General features: G+C 41.0%; 1 protein-coding gene and 1 long non-coding RNA gene across 2 annotated transcripts; both read right to left on the reverse strand.

The window, feature by feature from the left end:
• Positions 1–426: 426 nt before the first annotated feature.
• Positions 427–18,124, reverse strand: LOC308392006. Its single transcript, XR_013970739.1, has 6 exons — positions 17,836–18,124; positions 6,219–6,279; positions 6,057–6,105; positions 4,324–4,479; positions 4,028–4,120; positions 427–1,523 (listed from the first exon to the last, which is right to left on the reverse strand). It is a non-coding gene; the product is annotated as an uncharacterized lncRNA (long non-coding RNA).
• A 1,460-nt stretch (positions 18,125–19,584) lies between these two features.
• Positions 19,585–21,186, reverse strand: LOC308392264 (UDP-glucuronosyltransferase 2C1-like; the record flags this gene model as incomplete). Its single annotated transcript, XM_080875232.1, has 1 exon — positions 19,585–21,186. The coding sequence occupies one exon, from the start codon at positions 21,184–21,186 to the stop codon at positions 19,585–19,587; it is 1,602 nt and encodes a 533-aa protein (XP_080731358.1).
• Between the last annotated feature and the right edge of the window lie 385 nt (positions 21,187–21,571).

A 21,571-nucleotide genomic window follows, 5' to 3' on the forward strand; every position in this document is an offset into this window, starting at 1 on the left:
ACACTCAAAAAAATCTGTTGTTGGATGAACACAATTTAATCATGGCACCCTTTTTGCACACAATTTAACCAAGTACAATAAACCCTTTTCGATCATGTCAAACCAACACATTTAGCATTTGGTGGTTTAATGTAATCAGATTACGTTGGATCAACATACTATACTTACATTGATTTGAAGTGATTTATTTAAGTATGTAGAGTGAAATTTGTTTTAATTCATTCTACACAATTTAAAAAGTTTAGGAAAACAGAATTAAATCTTGTTGTTTCAACAACTACTTCGTTAATCAAGGCAATGATTTCACTCATTTCAACCAAATTATTTCAATTAGATTTGTTTACATTTGTTACACATTTAGAAACCCACTACTTTACAAAAAAAGTCACAATCAGATTATGATAACATTATCTTTATTAACTGGATTTAGTGGACAATATAAAAGCTTACCATTTTTGTACACCTGCAAGCATTATGCCACTTCAAAAGGTAAACGTTAGAATACTTATTTACATAGGTAATATGTTGGAACCAAAGCTTCGACAACTAAAAACAGATGCAAAATTTGCTCAATATATCGACTGCATTTTAAAAAAATTAAACTAAAAGATAAAAATACATCTCCCACTTGGCAAGTTAAAACATGTGACAAAATAGAATTACTATTGTGTGAATTTGGAAAAATAAAATAATTAGAAATAATTTGGGGGCAATACAACAACAAAAAAATCCATAGGTGATGAAAATCTATATTTGTTTGGTGTATCTCATTGAAATAATTATTAGTTTGACCAATTTTTATATTTCTGTATTTATTTTTTTAATTTTGGTTGCAGTCCTCCACAGCTAGCAATATAGTTTTTGCTGTGTTTTAAAACATGCTAGCAAGCAAAATGGACACAATAATACAGTGAACTTAACAGGTGGCAGTGGTCTTAAATTTTACAGGCCCTTGACACATAAACACAACATAGTACTTCTGTCAGTACTTCTGATCCATTTTGAGCCATCTATATAAGGACAAACAAAAATCATCGGCAGTGCTGTATAAAAGGTGAATTGCCCAACAGAGAGAATCCAAAAACTTAAAAAAATATTTTTTAAATGAAAGAAAAAAATATAAACAACTCAAATATTAACATTATATATTGGAAATCACCATTGCACCAATGAACCATTCAAGACCTATCAGTCATTTTCAAGTGCTCTCACCCCATAAGCTTGTTTTTCAGAAACTGTACCTTTGAAGACAGCTTTTGTCCATCAAGATTTAAAAGTATCTTCTGGAGGACTTCAAAGGTGCATTTAAGTTCTGGTGGGTAGCTCAGGTTCAAACAGTATATGAGTCCAAACAACAGAGCACATGCTTGTGCAATGTTACCCAAATCAGTGTTAGCCTCCACACCCTCAATCAGGACACCAACGTCCTCTGGGTCATCTTCAGGTTCAGCACCCTCCTTCTGGATGACGTACACCCCCATCACAGTTTGCTCCATGCAGCTTTTTGCCTCGCTGTCCGTATCCTACATGAAAAAATATAAGACAACAAAGTAAAATTTAAGAGATTGTTTAAACAACTGTTTCTATGCTGTTCATAAAATCCAAGTAGTCAAAGTAATAAACAGAAAATTACACCACTAAAGTAGTTGTTAGTAATTACTCCAATACATAAATTATAAAATACACCTCTCATGTCAAAAGAGGTGGCATAATTGACCTCTCACCGGCCCCTCCCCCGAAAGGGCCATTGTCCAATTACACATTATAGCAACCGTTACTGTGTCTGACAAACATTAACCTCAAGCAAGATGGAGAAGCGGTGTGCCCACCGATACGCCGAGAGATTGTGTCTGGAGGAGTTGTGTTCTTTCCATTCACAAAGTCAAAAACAACGTGAATGGATTAAACAGTGTGTATGGCCCCACTCCCAGGTAAATGTACCGAACATTATGAAGCATGTCTGCTCGCACATTCGGGTACCCATTGGTGCGCAGAGGAAACCATTTGTTTGTCGGACGTAGCAAGAGTAACTTAGGGGGACAGGACTCGAGAAAAGGCTAACTCAGCTGCTAAAATAAAACAGGTATAGAAGTGTTAGTACTAAACAGCTCAAAGTTCATAGACATTTCTATTTACAAATACTGATGACCATAGCAATGAAAAAACAACAGGGGCCCGTTCTTCGTACGTCGCTTACTACATCCAAGATCAAATGACGCATCCAAGACCAAATCATCGCGCTAACCGTGAGCTCGCTAATCCGGTTCTCCGAACACACCTGCTGTTGACGATCAGTACAGCTGGATGAAGTAATGTGAGATCACTGGGTGTCGTAAAAGGGGCTACGCATCGATAGTAGAAACATTGATCGGCAACCCTCTGATTGGTCGGCGAAAATGTCGAAGGAGCGCGCTCGGTATTTTTCGGCAGCAGAGCAAGAACTCTTGAGTGAGGGATTTCAGGAGTTTCAGAGTTTAATTAAAACGCAAGGGAACACTGCAAAGGCTGCAAAAGCAAGGAGAGAGGGCTGGCAGAAAGTTGCTGACAAATTAAACTCGTAAGTAATTTAATAATAACAATAATAATGGAGTGGATTTATATAGCGCTTTTCAAGGCACCCAAAGCGCTTTACAATGCCACTATTCAGTCACTCTCACATTCACACACTGGTGGAGGCAGCTACGGTTGTAGCCACAGCTGCCCTGGGGCAGACTGACAGAAGCCAGGCTGCCATATCGCGCCATCGGCCCCTCTGGCCAACACCAGTAGGCGGTAGGGTAAATTTATTATATTACACTATATTATCCAATATTATATTACATTATATTATATTATGTTATATTATATCCCCTTTCACATTAGAGCCACAACAGGACCCACTAGAACATGGGAACAAGTAAAAGTGAAATATAAGAATATTCTACAGAATGGTAATATTTATCACTTATATTGCTTTTAGTCTCTTGGAATGAGACCCTGGAATAATCTGTTTGTTTGTTCATAACAGCAACCAAGAAAAGGGCAGAGCAAAAAAAGAAAGGTGGTGGTCCTGCACCCCCTCGTCAACAAGTTGGTTAAGTGAATAATACCCTCACGGGAATATCGATATCTCTCAATGAGCACACTGTCGCGCTGAGCTAAAGGATCCTGTCTATCCCGCAATATACGCTGAATTCTGAGGACTCTCCTTATCAATCTTGCACCTTCCGCAATGGGTTGGTCGCGTATACGGACAGGACACGGCTGCGACAGACTTCCCAAATCCACCTTCGCTGTTATAGCCGTGGTCTCTCATCTTGATTGCACAAAGTAATTTGCAATTACTACTCTGAAATATGAATTACATCTGTAATAATCACATACATGTAATAGAATGTTAATAGTACATTTCCCTTTTTTAGGAAATGACCTGTATGTATCTGTGTGAAATCAATAAATGGATCAAGTGCTGCATTATCTTTAGTTACATTGATGTTATTTATTTATGGTGAAACAGTGGTGGAATATCGCTGTTGCTTTCGTATAAATGAAGCGGACATACCTGCGTGGCCGCGATCTAATCCTGTTTACATAAAGTGAACCTGCTCCCGAGCAGGTTTACGCTTACGGCTCTGTTGCTATGGCAGCAAGTCCCGGATGAGCTTCGGGGAACCGAACGATCCAGGATCACGCGAAATCGTCAACAATCAAATCCAGCTAACTTACTTAGCGAGGTACGAAGAACGGGCCCCAGGACTTGTTTTAATCCAAGTACAGATTCAAAAGCAATATTGTCTTGATGCATGTTAAATGCATTGTATGTTTGTGTATCAAGTTTAAGTATGCATAAATTTCTTTCCTTCCAATACCAAATTCCAGAAATTCTTTATTGCAACGCTTAATACTGTTTGGTATTCAAGACATGCTTTCCCCAATACCAGGTGTCTTGTTGCTAATCTCAAAATTTTAATTTTAACGATTTGCATTTGAGGCAACGTTACAATTTGTATGAGAATGTTACGGTCAACATGCTGTCACAGTGACTCACCAAGTACTCCTTTATTAACTTCTCATAGTCTTCGTTTAGGTAGATGCACAAAGACTTCAAGATGCATGCTCGTCTGGTATGGATGTTGTCATGCTGGAGAGGAGGAGGAGATAATATGAGCCAAAACCAGTCTGTTTTTCTTAAAGCTAGGGTAATCAGTTAACTTGCATAATTATTCTTTAGGTTAGAACCTGGCATGTACCATTTGTTAAGCCGAAACAAAATTGACAACTTCATCTCCAAATAAAAGTTATTTTTGCTGCCTATGACAAAGTCTACTCAATCCTAATACAAACCTTGGAGATGGCAAGCATGAGACCTCTTATTTTCTTTCCACGTGTCCCTCCTTTGGTCAGAAAGATTTCCATTAAGCGTGGCGCGTATTGGTCAAGCTCGGCAAAGAAAGTAGATAGCAGAGGCTTTGTGGTGATTCGCAGAAACTCCTTGTCAATCTGCAATAGAGAACAAATACATTGATTAAAAACTCAACTGTATATTTCACTCACTTCACATCTAAGCTGACTAAAGCTGCTTTTAGAAGACCATGCAGACATCAGTGCTGTCTGTGTAGAACATGAATCAGTCTGTGTCAGATCCTGAATTTGAAATTTCCACTAAAGTCACAAGTAAGAGGCAAGTGGAACCAAGATCTAGGCCATTTGCTTTTTGAAGTTTGCAAAGACTGCTAAATTGCACCAGTGGTAGTTCACTCTTTGCAACATAGTACGGTGTTCTAAACTGATTTTCAGGTTTATTTTTAGTATGTTATTTGCAATTGGTGTTTGTTCTGGGAAAGATATTGCAGACTGAGCAATAATCCATTTCTAATGGGGGCCTTTCTTAAAATTACTGGTCCCAGTAACAAAGGCGCTTGTCGACTCAGAAATCGAGGGAAAATCAACAACACACCCGGCAGAACATTATGTTATTTACACGGGTACACATAAGTGGTCCGCATGTGCGCATTCGCTGTCAAAATAAAAGACACGCAACAGATAAGAAGTTGCAACGCGCGTTTGCGTCCATATAAAAGGCTGTTTTTGTCCGCTAGAGTGGGATTTTCACGACACATTCTGCACCACATCTGTGCGTTCATCATTTGTTTGAAGCCAGCTCACCTTCTGCAACCACTTTTCCGAGAATACGCGCTTATTTTGTGGTTTGGACTCCTTCTGACATTTCTTTGGAGGTGGAGGAAAACCAAAGTAATTGCTTAAAGGAGCTTCTTCGACATATTTAAGAGTTCTAAACAAATGTCTGTCCTCCTCCAGAAAATCTTATGTATGCAAACACGCGTTGCAACTTCTTATCTTGTGCGCGTTTTTTATTTTGACAGCAAATACGCACCTGCGGACCACTTATGTGCAGCCCTGGTTATTTAGCTCGTCATATTGCAGCCACAGAAATTATTTTGTCTATGAAACCATAAAGCTGCACTTTCTTTTTGCCTTAGTCTGATTTGTCATAACTTTTCCGTTTTGTGGTAAGCTTTTCTTTGGCTGTCACTTCTTCACCCTGACCTGTCTTAGTTGGCTCAGCAGAACTGAAATATATATCCTGCTGCTTTTACACACGCACTCACATAAGCTCAGCGATTCTCTGCGCGATCAACCTCTCACATGTTTAAGCTGCGGGAGATTTCACTTGTCATGTTTGCATAGTAAGCTAACGATTGATAAGACGATGTCAGAGGAATTGGTGCGCAAATTATCATCACTCACCAATCAGTACTATCACTCTCTATACACAGTTCGCGCGCGATTGCAAAGTGAAAGCAAAAAACAAGCGCGAATTCAAACGCGATTTCAATATGTCACATATTGACAGTGGCTCACCGATGCCAATGACATAATTACCCAGCTACATTTCCGAAAGAATGCAGAAGCATTGACATATATTTTTCCTTCCTATGACAGCCCGACGGGCAGGGCAGAGATAGATTTTGGTAGCCCGACTGGAAAAATCGCTAGCCCCGGTACGTCGGGCTAGCGATTTGGCGAGCCCTGTACAGTGTTTCAATAATTTGTACCTACTACTCTCCCTGATGGAACAACGCTTGCACTGCCACATACAAGTCACTGAAAGAAAAAAAGAAAAGCAGTTTTAAGGATGGTTTTATTGGCACCTTTTTTTTCCACTTTGATTAAATCATAAAACTATCATAATAAATATATGATGGTAAAAGGCTTACCATGTATTAAAGAGGAGGCACAAACAATCAGAAAAAGGGGTCAGCTTTCTTTGTGGTGTTACTATGGTAAAGAAAACAGACAAAATTATTTTATAAAAATTCCACAGTGGATTTTTTTTTACTTTGTTGCAAATGTATAAAAAAAAATATACAAATACATATAAATACCTCTTGCAATATAAAATTCACAGATAAATATCCAATCTGTTGCCAAATGTAATAGCAGTGTTTCACACTATGCAATAAAGATGCTGGTAGTTGCGGTAAAGGTCCGACAGGCAATTTTCATAACTATCCGCCATTGCCTTTTCCTCTGACCTCGTGTTTATGCTCTTTTTCCCATGCACTAGCGTTCAAGTCAATTTGAAACTGCGGTAAAGTGAGCCGTCATTTGTGAGCCGCGGTCAAGCCAGCCGCCTCCTATCCGCCGCATGAATTCCCTTGCGCTTTTACACCAGTCTTTACGGTAGCGTCTTTTCGCTTTATATCCTGATTGAAAGCCTAGACTCGCGCGCACACGCACGCGCGTGAACAGTCACACGCACGCGCGCACACAAATTACAATGGAACAGCTCAATACAGCCATCGTGACAGTCTGGTTGCATATTCAAAAATTCATTAAAAATCATTCTTAAAAGTTGATGCCAAGCTTTCAACACAATCCTCTTCTCGGACACCTACTTTACCTCTGGGCCAGTTTTTACCCAGATTTACTGTAATATTACTCAGAAATCACAGTAAACTCATATTCAGTGCAATACAGTCAATGCACTACAATTATGTTTATTTCAAAAATTCATTAAAAGTCATCCTGAATAGTTGAGGTCCAACGTTCAACACATCCCTCCTCTGGGACACCTACTGTACCTGTGTGCCAATTTTCATCCAGATTTACTGTAGAATTCCTCAGAAATTAAAGGGTACTTGTATTCAATGCAATACAGTCAATACAATAGAATTATGTCAATTTTCAAAAATTCATTAAAAATCATCCTGAGTAGTTGATGTACAACTTTCAACACATCCCTCCTCTGGGACACCTACTGTACCTGTGTGCCAAGTTTCATCCAGATTTACTGTAGAATTCCTCAGAAATTAAAGGGTACTTGTATTCAATGCAATACAGTCAATACAATAGAATTATGTCAATTTTCAAAAATTCATTAAAAATCATCCTGAGTAGTTGATGTACAACTTTCAAAACATCCCCCCTCTGGGACACCTACTGTACCTGTGTGCCAAGTTTCATCCAGATTTACTGTAGAATTCCTCAGAAATTAATGGAAACATTTATTCAATCTAATACAGTCAGTACAATAGAATTATGTCAATTTTCAGAAATTCATTAAAAATCATCCTGAGTAGTTGATGTACAACTTTCAACAGATTCCTTCTCTGGGACACCTACTGTACCTGTGTGCCAAGTTTCATCCAGATTTACTGTAGAATTCCTCAGAAATTAAAGGGTACTTGTATTCAATGCAATACAGCCAATACAATAGAATTATGTCAATTTTCAAAAATTCATTAAAAATCATCCTGAGTAGTTGATGTACAACTTTCAACACATCCCTCCTCTAGGACACCTACTGTACCTGTGTGCCAAGTTTCATCCAGATTTACTGTAGAATTCCTCAGAAATTAAAGGGTACTTGTATTCAATGCAATACAGCCAATACACTATAATTATGTCAATTTTCAAAAATTCATTAAAAATCATCCTGAGTAGTTGATGTACAACTTTCAACACATCCCTCCTCTAGGACACCTACTGTACCTGTGTGCCAAGTTTCATCCAGATTTACTGTAGAATTCCTCAGAAATTAAAGGGTACTTGTATCCAATGCAGTCGGCCAATACACTATAATTATGTCAATTTTCAAAAATTCATTAAAAATCATCCTGAGTAGTTGATGTACAACTTTCAACACATCCCCCCTCTGGGACACCTACTGTACCTGTGTGCCAAGTTTCAGCCAGATTTACTGTAGAATTCCTCAGAAATTAAAGGAAACTTATATTCAATTCAATACAGTCAATACAATAGAATTATGTCAATTTTCAAAAATTCATTAAAAATCATCCTGAGTAGTTGATGTACAACTTTCAACACATCCCTCCTCTAGGACACCTACTGTACCTGTGTGCCAGGTTTCAGCCAGATTTACTGTAAAATTCCTCAGAAATTAAAGGGTACTTCTATCCAATGCAGTCGGCCAATACAGTAGAATTATGTCAATTTTCAAAAATTCATTAAAAATCATCCTGAGTAGTTGATGTCCAACTTTCAACACATCCCCCCTCTGGGACACCTACTGTACCTGTGTGCCAATTTTCATCCAGATTTACTGTAAAATTCCTCAGAAATTAAAGGACATTTATATGCAATTCAATACAGCCAATACACTACAATTATGGAAATTTCAAAAATTCATTAAAAATCATCCATAATAGTTGAGGTCCAACTTTCAACACTTTCTTACTCTGGGCGTCCTACCGTACCTCTGGGCCAAGTTACATCTCAATTCACTGTAATCTTTATCAAAAATTGAAAGAACAATTATATGTCAATGCTGGATGTGTGTCCTTTCAAAGTGACACTAAATAACAGAACTCAGGCACATCAGGGAATAATCCAAAAGGCGGATTTATTAAACAAAAACAACATACAAAATATCTCTAACCCATACTACATAACCTAAAAAGAAACAAAGGGACACTTAGAAGCACAAGAAAACAATACTGAAAGGGCAAGAGACACAGTCCAAACATAATCCACAACTAAAATGCCAAAAGAACAAGTCATCCCACATAGCAGACGGGTCTTGCCTGGATCTGGTGTCAAGCCGGCACTGCTGGCTGACTTCTGGCATGGTAAGATGGCACTGTTTATGTGATGGCATGCCACATTTGGCCTGATTGGGTGAATGTGACATGTTGTATAGAGCACTTTGAGTAATATGGGTGAGTAAAAAAGTGCTGTATAAGAATCAGTCCATTCACTGTCTGAACAGAGTTTCGTCATGTTACTTTTGCACTATTATGTTCCAGCACATGTTGTTATTACATGGCTTACATGGCTAAGGTGCACATTAGGCTGACATCTGGGGCCAGAGCTGAAACTGTTCTGGGCCAGCACAGGGCCAGCAGTGTGTCTGCAACTGGCCTTGTGCTGGCTCATGTGTGGGCCACCTCTGGTAAACCAGATCTGGGCCACCATAGGGCCGTCATTCTTTGCGGTACGCAGGCCATGTGTAAGCACATTGTGTGGGACAGATCCAGGCCATACCAATTTTGCTATGTGGGAGGAATTATGTAAAAATAGAAACATCATAAAAATGAAAATGAACATAAAGTAAAATGTACTGAAAAGAACATCAGTATGGCCATCATTATTTGCTTGGAAAGTCTAAAGTTCCATGGCTTTGAACAGCCAGAGAACGCAATGCCCAGCTTAGAGCGACTAAAAGTAACTTCTTTTAACATTCTGTCATTCTGCTTCTATATCAAAAATCCACTAAAAATAGTCATTTGAAAAAAAATATTCGCCACTTTTCATCAGTTTGGGTTCCTCTGTTTATAGCAATTTTTAGAAAAGAACCCAATACCTTTGTCACTATACAGTTGTACAGTGAGATACAGAGCATCTCCTACTCATTGCAAACATGCTGGGAGGGTGGCTCTATCCGCCTTAGTGCAGCTGCTGTACCATACTGTGATGCAGTAAGTTAGTAGGCTCTCAATGGGCGAGTGGTGGAAGGGTGAGCTGTAGTCCACAAAGAGCATTCTGGCGTAGCTCTGCCGCTGTTCTAGGTGACTCAGCACCGAGTGGAGGGTGATGGCATCTTCTGTGAATCTGTTTGCACGGTATGCAAACTGGTGGGGGTCGAATTCTGGGGGGAGGTAATCCTTGGTGTGCTGAAGGACTAGTCTCTCAAAGCATTTCATGATTACCGGTGTGAGGGCCACAGGGCAATAATAGTTCAGGCTGGTGATGGGAGACTTCTTTGGTACTGGGATGATTGTGGCTGATTTTAGACAGGATGGGATGGCTGCTTCATCCAGTGAGAGGTTGAAGATTCTGGTGGAGATGAGGGTGAGCTGGTGGGCACATGGTCTTAGCACTTTACCACGTATTCCGTCTGGACCGGCTGCCTTCCTGGGGTTCACTGCTAGGAACACGCATCTGACATCGTGCTCCGTTACAGTGAATGGAGCGGTGCAGGAACCAGGTGAGGATGAGGATGGGAGCAGGGCTGAGGCAGATGAATGCTGCTGTTGTGGTGTTTCAAAGCGGGCAAAGAAGCTGTTTATGTCCTCTGCTAGCTGCACACTCAGGTTTTCTGTTTTCACAGTTCTGCCTCTGTGGTTTATGATGTCTATTATTCCATGCCATGTGTTGTTGCTGGACAGGTGGGACCCCTTTTCAGGTCAGCTCGAGCAGACCTGTACAGAGCTCTGTCAACAGACCTACAGGGAGTACAGAATTATTAGGCAAGTTGTATTTTTGAGGAATAATTTTATTATTGAACAACAACCATGTTCTCAATGAACCCAAAAAACTCATTAATATCAAAGCTGAATGTTTTTGGAAGTAGTTTTTAGTTTGTTTTTAGTTTTAGTTATTTTAGGGGGGTATCTGTGTGTGCAGGTGACTATTACTGTGCATAATTATTAGGCAACTTAACAAAAAACAAATATATACCCATTTCAATTATTTATTTTTACCAGTGAAACCAATATAACATCTCCACATTCACAAATATACATCTCAGAATCAGAATCAGAATCAGAATCAGAATCGTGTTTATTGGCCAAGTATATGTGCAGACACATACAGGGAATTTGGTTCCGGTAGATGGTGGCTCTCAAGCACAGCAATGTAAATCTCACACACACACACACACACACACACACACACACACACACACACACACACACACACACACACACACACACACACACACAAGTGTCTATATATACACATTACACATACATACACAAAGCTGTGTAAACCAACTATAAATAACGAATCTAAACTTATATACATAAAATACAGAAATGAATGAGGTGGAATGAATACTACAAAATGTACATAAGGTGCAGCTGCAGTCTGGCAGTGGGAGCAGTGTGACAGGTCAACTGTTAAGAAGGGAGATGGCGAGGGGAAAGAAACTGTTCCTGTGTCGGGTGGTCCTGGTCTGCAGGCTTCTGTACCGTCTGCCAGAGGGCAGCAGATCAAAAAGTCTGTGTGCAGGGTGTGAGGGGTCTGCGATGATTTTCCCTGCCCGTTTCCTGGTTCTTGAGAGGTACAGATCCTGGATGGAGGGCAGGGGGGCGCTGATGATCCTTTCTGCTGCCCGTACAGTCCGCTGCAGTCTGCTCCTGTCCTGTTTAGTGGCTGCTCCATACCAGACTGTGATGGAGGAGCACAGGACAGACTCAATGACCGCAGTGTAGAACTGGATCAGCAGCTCCTGTGGGAGACTGTACTTCCCCAGTTGTCTCAGGAAGTACATCCTCTGCTGGGTCTTTTTGAGGATGGAGTTGATGTTGGTCTCCCACTTCAGGTCCTGGGAGATGGTTGTACCCAGGAACTTGAAGATCTTCACAGTCGACACAGGGCTGTCTGATATGGTGAGGGGGAGCAGAGTTGAGGGATGTCTCCTGAAGTCCACTGTCATCTCTACAGTCTTAAGAGTGTTCAGCTCCAGATTGTGCTGACTGCACCAGAGTACCAGCCGCTCAACTTCCTGCTGGTATGCAGACTCATCACCATCTTGAATGAGGCCAATGACAGTGGTGTCATCTGCAAACTTTAGGAGTTTGACAGCCGAGTTCTTGGAGGTGCAGTCGTTAGTGTAGAGGGAGAACAGTAGTGGTGAGAGGACACATCCTTGAGGGGCACCAATACTGAGGGACCGAGTTTCAGAGGTGATCTCCCCCAGCCTCACTTGTTGCTTTCTGTCTGTCAGGAAGCTGGTGATCCACTGACAGGTAGCTGGTGACACACTGAGCTGGGAGAGTTTGGAGGAGAGAAGTTCAGGCACAATGGTGTTAAAAGCCGAACTAAAGTCCACAAACAGGACCCTGGCATAAGTTCCCGGGCGGTTAAGGTGTTGCAGGATGTAATGCAGCCCCATGTTCACTGCATCATCCACCAAACTGTTTGCCCGGTAGGCAAACTGCAGAGGGTCCAGCTGGTGGCCTGTAATGTCTTTCAGATGGGCTAACACCAGTCGTTCGAAGGATTTCATGACCACAGACGTCAAGGCGACAGGTCTGTAGTCATCCAGTCCTGTGATGGTGGGTTTCTTGGGAACAGGGATGATGGTGGAGCGTTTGAAGCAGGAGGGAACTTCACACAGCTCCAGGGATCTGTTGAAGATGCGAGTAAAGATGGGAGCCAGCTGTTCAGCACAGGTTTTGAGGCAGGAGGGTGAGACGCCATCTGGTCCGGGGGCTTTCCTGGGCTTCTGTTTCTGGAATAGTCGGCTCACATCCTGAGTGTGTATTCTTAGTTTCAGGGAGGAGGAAAGGGGGGTGAGAGGTGTGGTGGAGGTCGTTGAGTCTGGGTTGGAGAGGGTGGTGGTGGTCGTTGAGTCTGGATTGGGGAGGGTGGGGGTGGTCGTTGAGTCTTGATTGGGGAGGGGCAGGGTGAAGGGGGGAGAGGTGGAAGGTGTGTTGGGGGTCAATGTCTGAAGCAATGTCCCTGGGGAGGGGAGGGTGGGGCGTGGGAGTCTGTCCGTCTCAAACCTGCAGTAGAAAGTGTTTAACTCGTTGGCCAGGTCTTTGTTTGCTTCAATAGTGGGTGGGGGGCGTCTGTAACTGGTGATTTCCTGCAGGCCCCTCCACACTGATGCAGGGTCGTTGGCTGAGAGCCGTTCTTCCAGCTTCTAGGAGTAGATCCTTTTAGCTGCTTTGATCTCCTTGGTCAGTGTGTTCCTGGCTTGCTTGTACAGGACCCTGTCACCACTTCTGTAGGCGTCCTCCTTGGCCTTACGAAGATGTTGGAGTTTAGGAGTGAACCATGGTTTATTGTTGTTGTATGTGCAAAAGGTCTTTGTTGGCACACACACGTCTTCACAGAAACTGATGTATGATGTCACAGTGTCCGTGAGCTCATCTAGGTTCTTAGATGCAGCTTCAAAAACAGTCCAATCAGTGGAGTCAAAACAGTCCTGCAGTTCCTGCTTTGCTGCGTTAGTCCACTTCTTCACAGTTTTGACTACAGGCTTCGCACGTTTGAGTTTTTGCCTATAAACTGGAATAAGATGGACCATGCAGTGATCAGAATGTCCCAAAGCTGCCCGGGGCACAGAGCGATAGGCATCTTTTAGAGTGGTGTAGCAGTGATCCAGTATGATGTTGTCCCTGGTGGGGCAGTCTATATGCTGTCTGTATTTAGGGAGTTCGTAGTTTAGGTTTACTCTGTTAAAATCCCCAAGAATAATTGTAAAGGAATCCGGGAATTTCCTCTCCAGGGTAGTAATCTGGTCAGCCAGCTCGCACAGTGCGTTGTTCGCGTTGGCCTGTGGAGGGATGTAAACTCTGACCAGCATGAAGGAAGAAAACTCCCGCGGTGAATAAAAAGGTTTACAGTTGATGAGAAAACTTTCCAAGTGTGGGCTGCAGTGTTTCTGTAACACTGTGACATCAGTACACCAACCTTCATTAATGTAGAAGCAGACTCCACCACCCTTTGTTTTCCCTGAGAGCTCTGTTTCGCGGTCCGCCCGGTGAAGTTGGAAGCCCGGCAGATTTAAGACAGCGTCTGGGACTCGCTCACTGAGCCAGGTTTCAGTGAAGCAGAGGGCAGCAGAGCGTGCAAAGTCCTTGTTAGTCCGGTTTAAGAGCAGTAATTCGTCGACTTTGTTTGGAAGAGAGCGGAGATTCGCGAGGTGAATGGAGGGGAGTGCTGTGCGGAATCCTCGCCGACATTCAAAAACAAAACAACAACAAATCAGTGACCAATATAGCCACCTTTCTTTGCAAGGACACTCAAAAGCCTGCCATCCATGGATTCTGTCAGTGTTTTGATCTGTTCACCATCAACATTGCGTGCAGCAGCAACCACAGCCTCCCAGACACTGTTCAGAGAGGTGTACTGTTTTCCCTCCTTGTAAATCTCACATTTGATGATGGACCACAGGTTCTCAATGGGGTTCAGATCAGGTGAACAAGGAGGCCATGTCATTAGTTTTTCTTCTTTTATACCCTTTCTTGCCAGCCACGCTGTGGAGTACTTGGACGCGTGTGATGGAGCATTGTCCTGCATGAAAATCATGTTTTTCTTGAAGGATGCAGACTTCTTCCTGTACCACTGCTTGAAGAAGGTGTCTTCCAGAAACTGGCAGTAGGACTGGGAGTTGAGCTTGACTCCATCCTCAACCCGAAAAGGCCCCACAAGCTCATCTTTAATGATACCAGCCCAAACCAGTACTCCACCTCCACCTTGCTGGCGTCTGAGTCAGACTGGAGCTATCTGCCCTTTACCAATCCAGCCACGGGCCCATCCATCTGGCCCATCAAGACTCACTCTCATTTCATTAGTCCATAAAACCTTAGAAAAACCAGTCTTGAGATATTTCTTGGCCCAGTCTTGACGTTTCAGCTTGTGTGTCTTGTTCAGTGGTGGTCGTCTTTCAGCCTTTCTTGCACTGAACATAAGTTCCCTGCAATTTCTGAAGAATATTACAGTAAATCTGGCTGAAACTTGGCCCAGACGTACAGCAGGTTTCCCGGAGGAGGGATGTGTTGAAAGTTGGACCTCAACTACTCAGGATGATTTTTAATGAATTTCTGAAATTTCCATAATTGTAGTGTATTGGCTGTATTGAATTGCATATAAATGTCCATTAATTTCTGAGTAATTTTACAGTGAATCTGGCTGAAACTTGGCACACAGGTACAGTAGGTGTCCCAGAGGAGGGATGTGTTGAAAGTTGGACATCAACTACTCAGGAGGATTTTTCATGAATTTTTGAAAATTGACATAATTATATTGTATTGGCTGACTGCATTGGATACAAGTACCCTTTAATTTCTGAGGAATTCTACAGTAAATCTTGGTGAAACCTGGCACACAGGTACAGTAGGTTTCCCGGAGGAGGGATGTGTTGAAAGTTGGACATCAACTACTCAGGATGATTTTTAATTAATTTTTGAAAATTGACATAATTATAGTGTATTGGCTGTATTGCATTGAATACAAGTACCCTTTAATTTCTGAGGAATTCTACAGTAAATCTGGATGAAACTTGGCACACAGGTACAGTAGGTGTCCCAGAGGGGGGATGTGTTGAAAGTTGGACATCAACTACTCAGGATGATTTTTAATGAATTTTTGAAAATTGACATAATTCTACTGTATTGGCCGACTGCATTGGATACAAGTACCCTTTAATTTCTGAGGAATTCTACAGTAAATCTTGGTGAAACCTGGCACACAGGTACAGTAGGTTTCCCGGAGGAGGGATGTGTTGAAAGTTGGACATCAACTACTCAGGATGATTTTTAATTAATTTTTGAAAATTGACATAATTATAGTGTATTGGCTGTATTGCATTGAATACAAGTACCCTTTAATTTCTGAGGAATTCTACAGTAAATCTGGATGAAACTTGGCACACAGGTACAGTAGGTGTCCCAGAGGGGGGATGTGTTGAAAGTTGGACATCAACTACTCAGGATGATTTTTAATGAATTTTTGAAAATTGACATAATTCTACTGTATTGGCCGACTGCATTGGATACAAGTACCCTTTAATTTCTGAGGAATTCTACAGTAAATCTGGCTGAAACTTGGCACACAGGTACAGTAGGTGTCCCAGAGGAGGGATGTGTTGAAAGTTGTACATCAACTACTCAGGATGATTTTTAATGAATTTCTGAAAATTGACATAATTCTATTGTATTGACTGTATTGAATTGAATATAAGTTTCCTTTAATTTCTGAGGAATTCTACAGTAAATCTGGATGAAAATTGGCACACAGGTACAGTAGGTGTCCCAGAGAAGGGATGTGTTGAAAGTTGTACATCAACTACTCAGGATGATTTTTAATGAATTTTTGAAAATTGACATAATTCTACTGTATTGGCCGACTGCATTGGATACAAGTACCCTTTAATTTCTGAGGAATTCTACAGTAAATCTGGCTGAAACCTGGCACACAGGTACAGTAGGTGTCCTAGAGGAGGGATGTGTTGAAAGTTGGACATCAACTACTCAGGATGATTTTTAATGAATTTTTGAAAATTGACATAATTCTACTGTATTGGCCGACTGCATTGGATACAAGTACCCTTTAATTTCTGAGGAATTCTACAGTAAATCTGGATGAAAATTGGCACACAGGTACAGTAGGTGTCCTAGAGGAGGGATGTGTTGAAAGTTGTACATCAACTACTCAGGATGATTTTTAATGAATTTTTGAAAATTGACACAATTGTAGTGCACTGGCTGTATTAGATTGAATAAATGTTTCCATTAATTTCTGAGGAATTCTACAGTAAATCTGGATGAAACTTGGCACACAGGTACAGTAGGTGTCCCAGAGGGGGAATGTGTTGAAAGTTGGACATCAACTACTCAGGATGATTTTTTAATGAATTTCTGAAAATTGACACAATTCTATTGTATTGACTGTATTGCATTGAATACAAGTACCCTTTAATTTCTGAGGAATTCTACAGTAAATCTTGGTGAAACCTGGCACACAGGTACAGTAGGTGTCCCAGAGGAGGGATGTGTTGAAAGTTGGACCTCAACTATTCAGGATGATTTTTAATGAATTTTTGACATTTCCATAATTGTATTGACTGTATCGGGCTGTTACATTGTAATTTGTGCGCGCACGAACAGCACGTGTGCGCGGGTATAGGCTTTCAATCGGCACATAAAGCAAAAAGGCGCTACCGTAAAGACTGGTGTAAAAGCGCAAGGAAATTTATGCGGCGGATAGGAGGCGGCTGGCTTGACCGCGGCTCACAAATGACGGCTCACTTTACCGCGGTAATTTGAAGGATGCAGCCCGTGAATTTGGACACAGCTAATATTTAGCAACTCGCGCATGCTAGTTTAACTTGCATTACTGCGAGAGGCCGAATGCTTAAAATAAAAGGAGAGAGAAAGAAAGAAAGAAAAAATGCAAATGATAATAAAAAAAGTGAACAAAGACCATGTCTTGCAATAACCGTCATTTAAAACCAAAGTGAATGCTAACAGAGCTAGGTAAAAGTTCAATGAGACAACCATACTAGCTTTAGCTAACTTCATTTACTTTGAAAGTGAATTACAAACGTGTTAAATATTGAATTAAACATATCAATAACCGCTAAAAACACTATAAGACTAACTGCAAAAACGGGTAAAAAAAAAAAAGAAAAACAATGAAGTGGAAATGCTAATAATAGTATAAATATACCCAGAGCGGATTAGAAATCAGGTATTAGACGGTACCGATTGGCACCGTCTAATACCAGATTTTCACTGTATTTGCTCCACTCCACTGTCTAATGACAACTTACACATTTGGAATTAAAAACATTGTTAAACAATTAACCGACGGAACAACTTCGTTTGGCTAAGATATTTTGAGTTATTTATTACTTACCTGTATTGTGGAAGATTCCGCAGAGGGAAATGGCAGTCCACTGAACACATATAACTTTCTCCGCGTTCCCGCCTCTTCACTTCTGGGAAGTTTGAGCATGCGCACTAGGCATCGGTTTTAGAGTTGTTGATTTAAAATAATTACATTTAATTGAACTGAAGAATGCAAATCTAGTTCATTAAACTTTTTGTTATTTTATGTTAAACCAACAACTGATAATGATTTAAAAACCTAAACTCAATATGTTCATGTTAAATAGACAAATGTCTATTGAATTAATCAAACAACTGCCTTAGTTGACTTTTTTGAGTGAAGGATAGGCTCCAGCCTCCCTGCGACCCTGATCGGGAGAAAGCGGAAGAGAACGGATGGATAAACTGATGATGTAGTTTGCACCTCACAGTGCTAAGAGGACATCTGCTTTCATTTAAGTGTAGACTAGGATAAAATAAATGTCTCACCATTTTCTCTTCTCTGAGTGATTTTCCAAGACAGAGTGTTTTTCCCTGTGAGGAAGAGACCCTGTGGATTTGTATATATTAGACCTCTGGACACGCTATTCACAATTCCTTTAGTGGTCACTTTGAAATTTGCTTCACTGTAATTAACCCACTGCTACTGAATCTGTCCCTCATCCCGAGTCCACCTGGAAATTCACTGACTATGAGAGCCACAAACAAAAAAAGTAAGACATGACGTCTGTTGCCAATGTGCAGTAGCATGCACACAGGACAAGCAATTACATCTGTTTGCTGACTGTGAGCGTTTTTAAATCATTTATGTCTTCATAAAGCCCACAGATCTGACAAACAGAGTAAATAAATAGTAAATGAACTGGTAGAGTGCTTTTCTACTCTATTTGAACACTCAAAGCAGTTTATATAAGCCTCATTCACACACATAGTCCTAAAAACTGTTTTTGTTTTTGTTTTTGAATGTGTAAATGCTTTTTGTCTAACCTTCACATACATTCACTGTCTGAAAAAACGCATCAGGTGAAACTCTGAGTTCAGTATCTTGCCTAAGGATACTTTGGCATGCAGACTGGAGCAGCCAGGGATTGAGCAACCAACCTTCTGTAGCAGATGACCTGCTCTACTTCCTGAGCCCAGGGGCTTTCATTAAAATCCTGCAGAATCCATTTTCTTAATTTTTCAAACACAAAAGGACATAAATTGAATTTCTTACAAATTGTTACAGAATGGCACGTCTACTAATGCAGGACTGGACTGAGCCATTATAAATAAAAATCAGCTTAACTTCACTGTCAGGAAAACAGTACGGGACAGATAGGTGCAGCGTGTCTTGTATTGCCATCTAGTGCCTGGTCAGTAAATGGCTTAAGAGCAGTACACATCACTGACATAATTCTTTAAAAATGTAAGCAGGAAACAATGAAAATACAAGAGAAATTATTAAATAGAAAATACTAGAATCATCTTTATTCACAAAGCACTTTTCAAAAAACAATTTGGTGAAAAACAAGGTGGGGCTTGCCCAGCTTTAAAGTGATTCGCTTCTAGAGTTGATCCATGTGTGGATTGGTTGATTTTTATTTTTTTTTAAATGATTCTTCACCACCAGATATCATAGCTTCACAAATAAAAACCTCGACTGAAATCAGAAACATTCAGGGTTATGCTCTTGATTTTCTCAAGATAAATATGGCAAAGTAAAATGCTTTCAGGTAATTAGCACATGGCTGGTGCAGAGAACGTTTTTCAGATTGGATCGCTTTTGTTTTTCTGATCATTCACGTTTAACTTTTTTTCCAGAAAAGATCATTCTCCACACTAGCCTTAGACATGACACACAAATGAGCATCATAAGCAAAACGACGGTCAACAAAAAAGCAATGACATCAAGAGACTTGTACACAAACCACGACATTTTGTACGACTGTGTCTGCAGATGACGGGTCCCTTTATGTCTTATAACATATTCTATCCAAAACACTGCCTGATCCAGAGGTTTCATAGGCTGATCTCTGTGCAGCCTGGAGAGCATCTGCATGTTTTCCCTGTAAGTGGAATTGTAAAGAGCTGTCATCAGTGCCTCTGCAAAGCTATCTCTTTTGAGCATAGCGATATCCACAATCACAGCTCCTCCTTTTGCTTTGATCCTGAAGAGATTATCGGGCTGATCAAAGAATAAGGGCAGTCCAACTATAGGCACCCCGTGGTAAATTGCTTCCTGAACTCCATTGGTGCCTCCATGGGTCACAAACACTCTAGTTTTGGGATGTCCTAAGAGATCATTTTGTGGCAGCCAGTTAACTAGTAACGTGTTGTTTCCCAGGTTGGTTGGCCTTTGTCCAATATACCTCCATATAACCTTCTGAGGAAGTCGGGCAAAGGCTGCAGCAATTTCCTCAGTAACATGTTGAGGAAGCTTTGCAACTAAAGTCCCGAGGGTCATTACAATGACTCCGTGGTCTCCAGAGCTCTGGACAAATGTCTCCAGGTCATCAGGAAGCGCTTTTGAGGGTTTACATTGAAATCCACCCATGTAGACAATATTTGGCAATGTTGGACGTGGGAATTCAAAGACAAAATCATTTCTCATAAGCCATATATCAGCGTCCAGGAAAAACGTTGAGTAATCCACATCAGGCCCAAAGTACTTCATAACAACCGGTTTGTAGTTTGTTTCTGCCATGTGAAACAATGTGTACATGCCAATAATGTAACTCAACATATTCTTTATTCTCTCAGAGAAGGTCATCTTATCTGTTAACTCTGTTCCAGTAAAAGGAATGTATGCCAGAGGTGAGGGAGCAATAAGGAAGTGAGCCTCGCCTTGAATGGTCCATCTTACATTGAAAACCAGAGGAAGCTGAAGTCGGCGTGCCAGCATGGCCCCGCAACCGATGCCAGGGTCAGTCAAAAGCACATCGTATTTAGCAGCATGTAAAGACTGCATCAGCTCTTTGTCTTCAAACATCTGAACGATTGTTTCTCTCATCCCTTTGTGAAACTGAGTGAACTGTTCTACAACCACATTCCGGATCTGAATTTGAGTCCAGATGTGGGACCAAGAGGACGTAGGTTTTCCCTGAAGCCGGATTTCCAGCTGTTGAAACAAATATGTTTCAAAGTTTTCCTCAAATCCACTAGAGTAGGGAAGTGTGACAGAGGTATAGAGTGGAGATTTCTCACTGATGTACCAGCTATCAGATGGCCGAATGACAGTGATCTCATGACCTTTGGCATGCAGTTCCTCTATGAGCACTTTCATGTTTATCCAATGGCTTCCATCCAGTGGGAACACCAGAATTTTGCCCCCAAATGAACCGGGTGGTTGGAATGAGAGTAGCGTAAAGAGGATCAAAGGTAAATAAAGCATCTTCATGACGTCCCTCAGATACCTTAAAAATACACAAAAACAAGTCGGTAACACAGTACTGCCTGATCATTTTTGTATAATTTGATATTTCCACTTGATATCTTGACTATATATGTCTACTCCACTGCAATAAAGAGACAAATAGTGTTTACTTCATTGCAATATTTGAAACCCAAAGTTTCTTTTTACCTATCAGAGATTATAGAAGCATGCTGTGCCCTATTGGGGCTCCCTGTCGTGTTTCTGATGTTTAAGAGCTGTGTGGGGATTCCTCTACTAATCTTCTCACAGGGATTCACTGAAATAATTTATGTAGATCAGAAGAGTTCAAATTATTTAGTACTTCATAAAACTCAAACGTCCTCTAAAAGACTAAAGAAACATGGCAAAT

This window comes from Rhamphochromis sp. 'chilingali' (assembly GCF_963969265.1).
Source record: "Rhamphochromis sp. 'chilingali' genome assembly, chromosome: 2".
In the NCBI taxonomy this organism is placed as follows: domain Eukaryota; kingdom Metazoa; phylum Chordata; class Actinopteri; order Cichliformes; family Cichlidae; genus Rhamphochromis; species Rhamphochromis sp. 'chilingali'.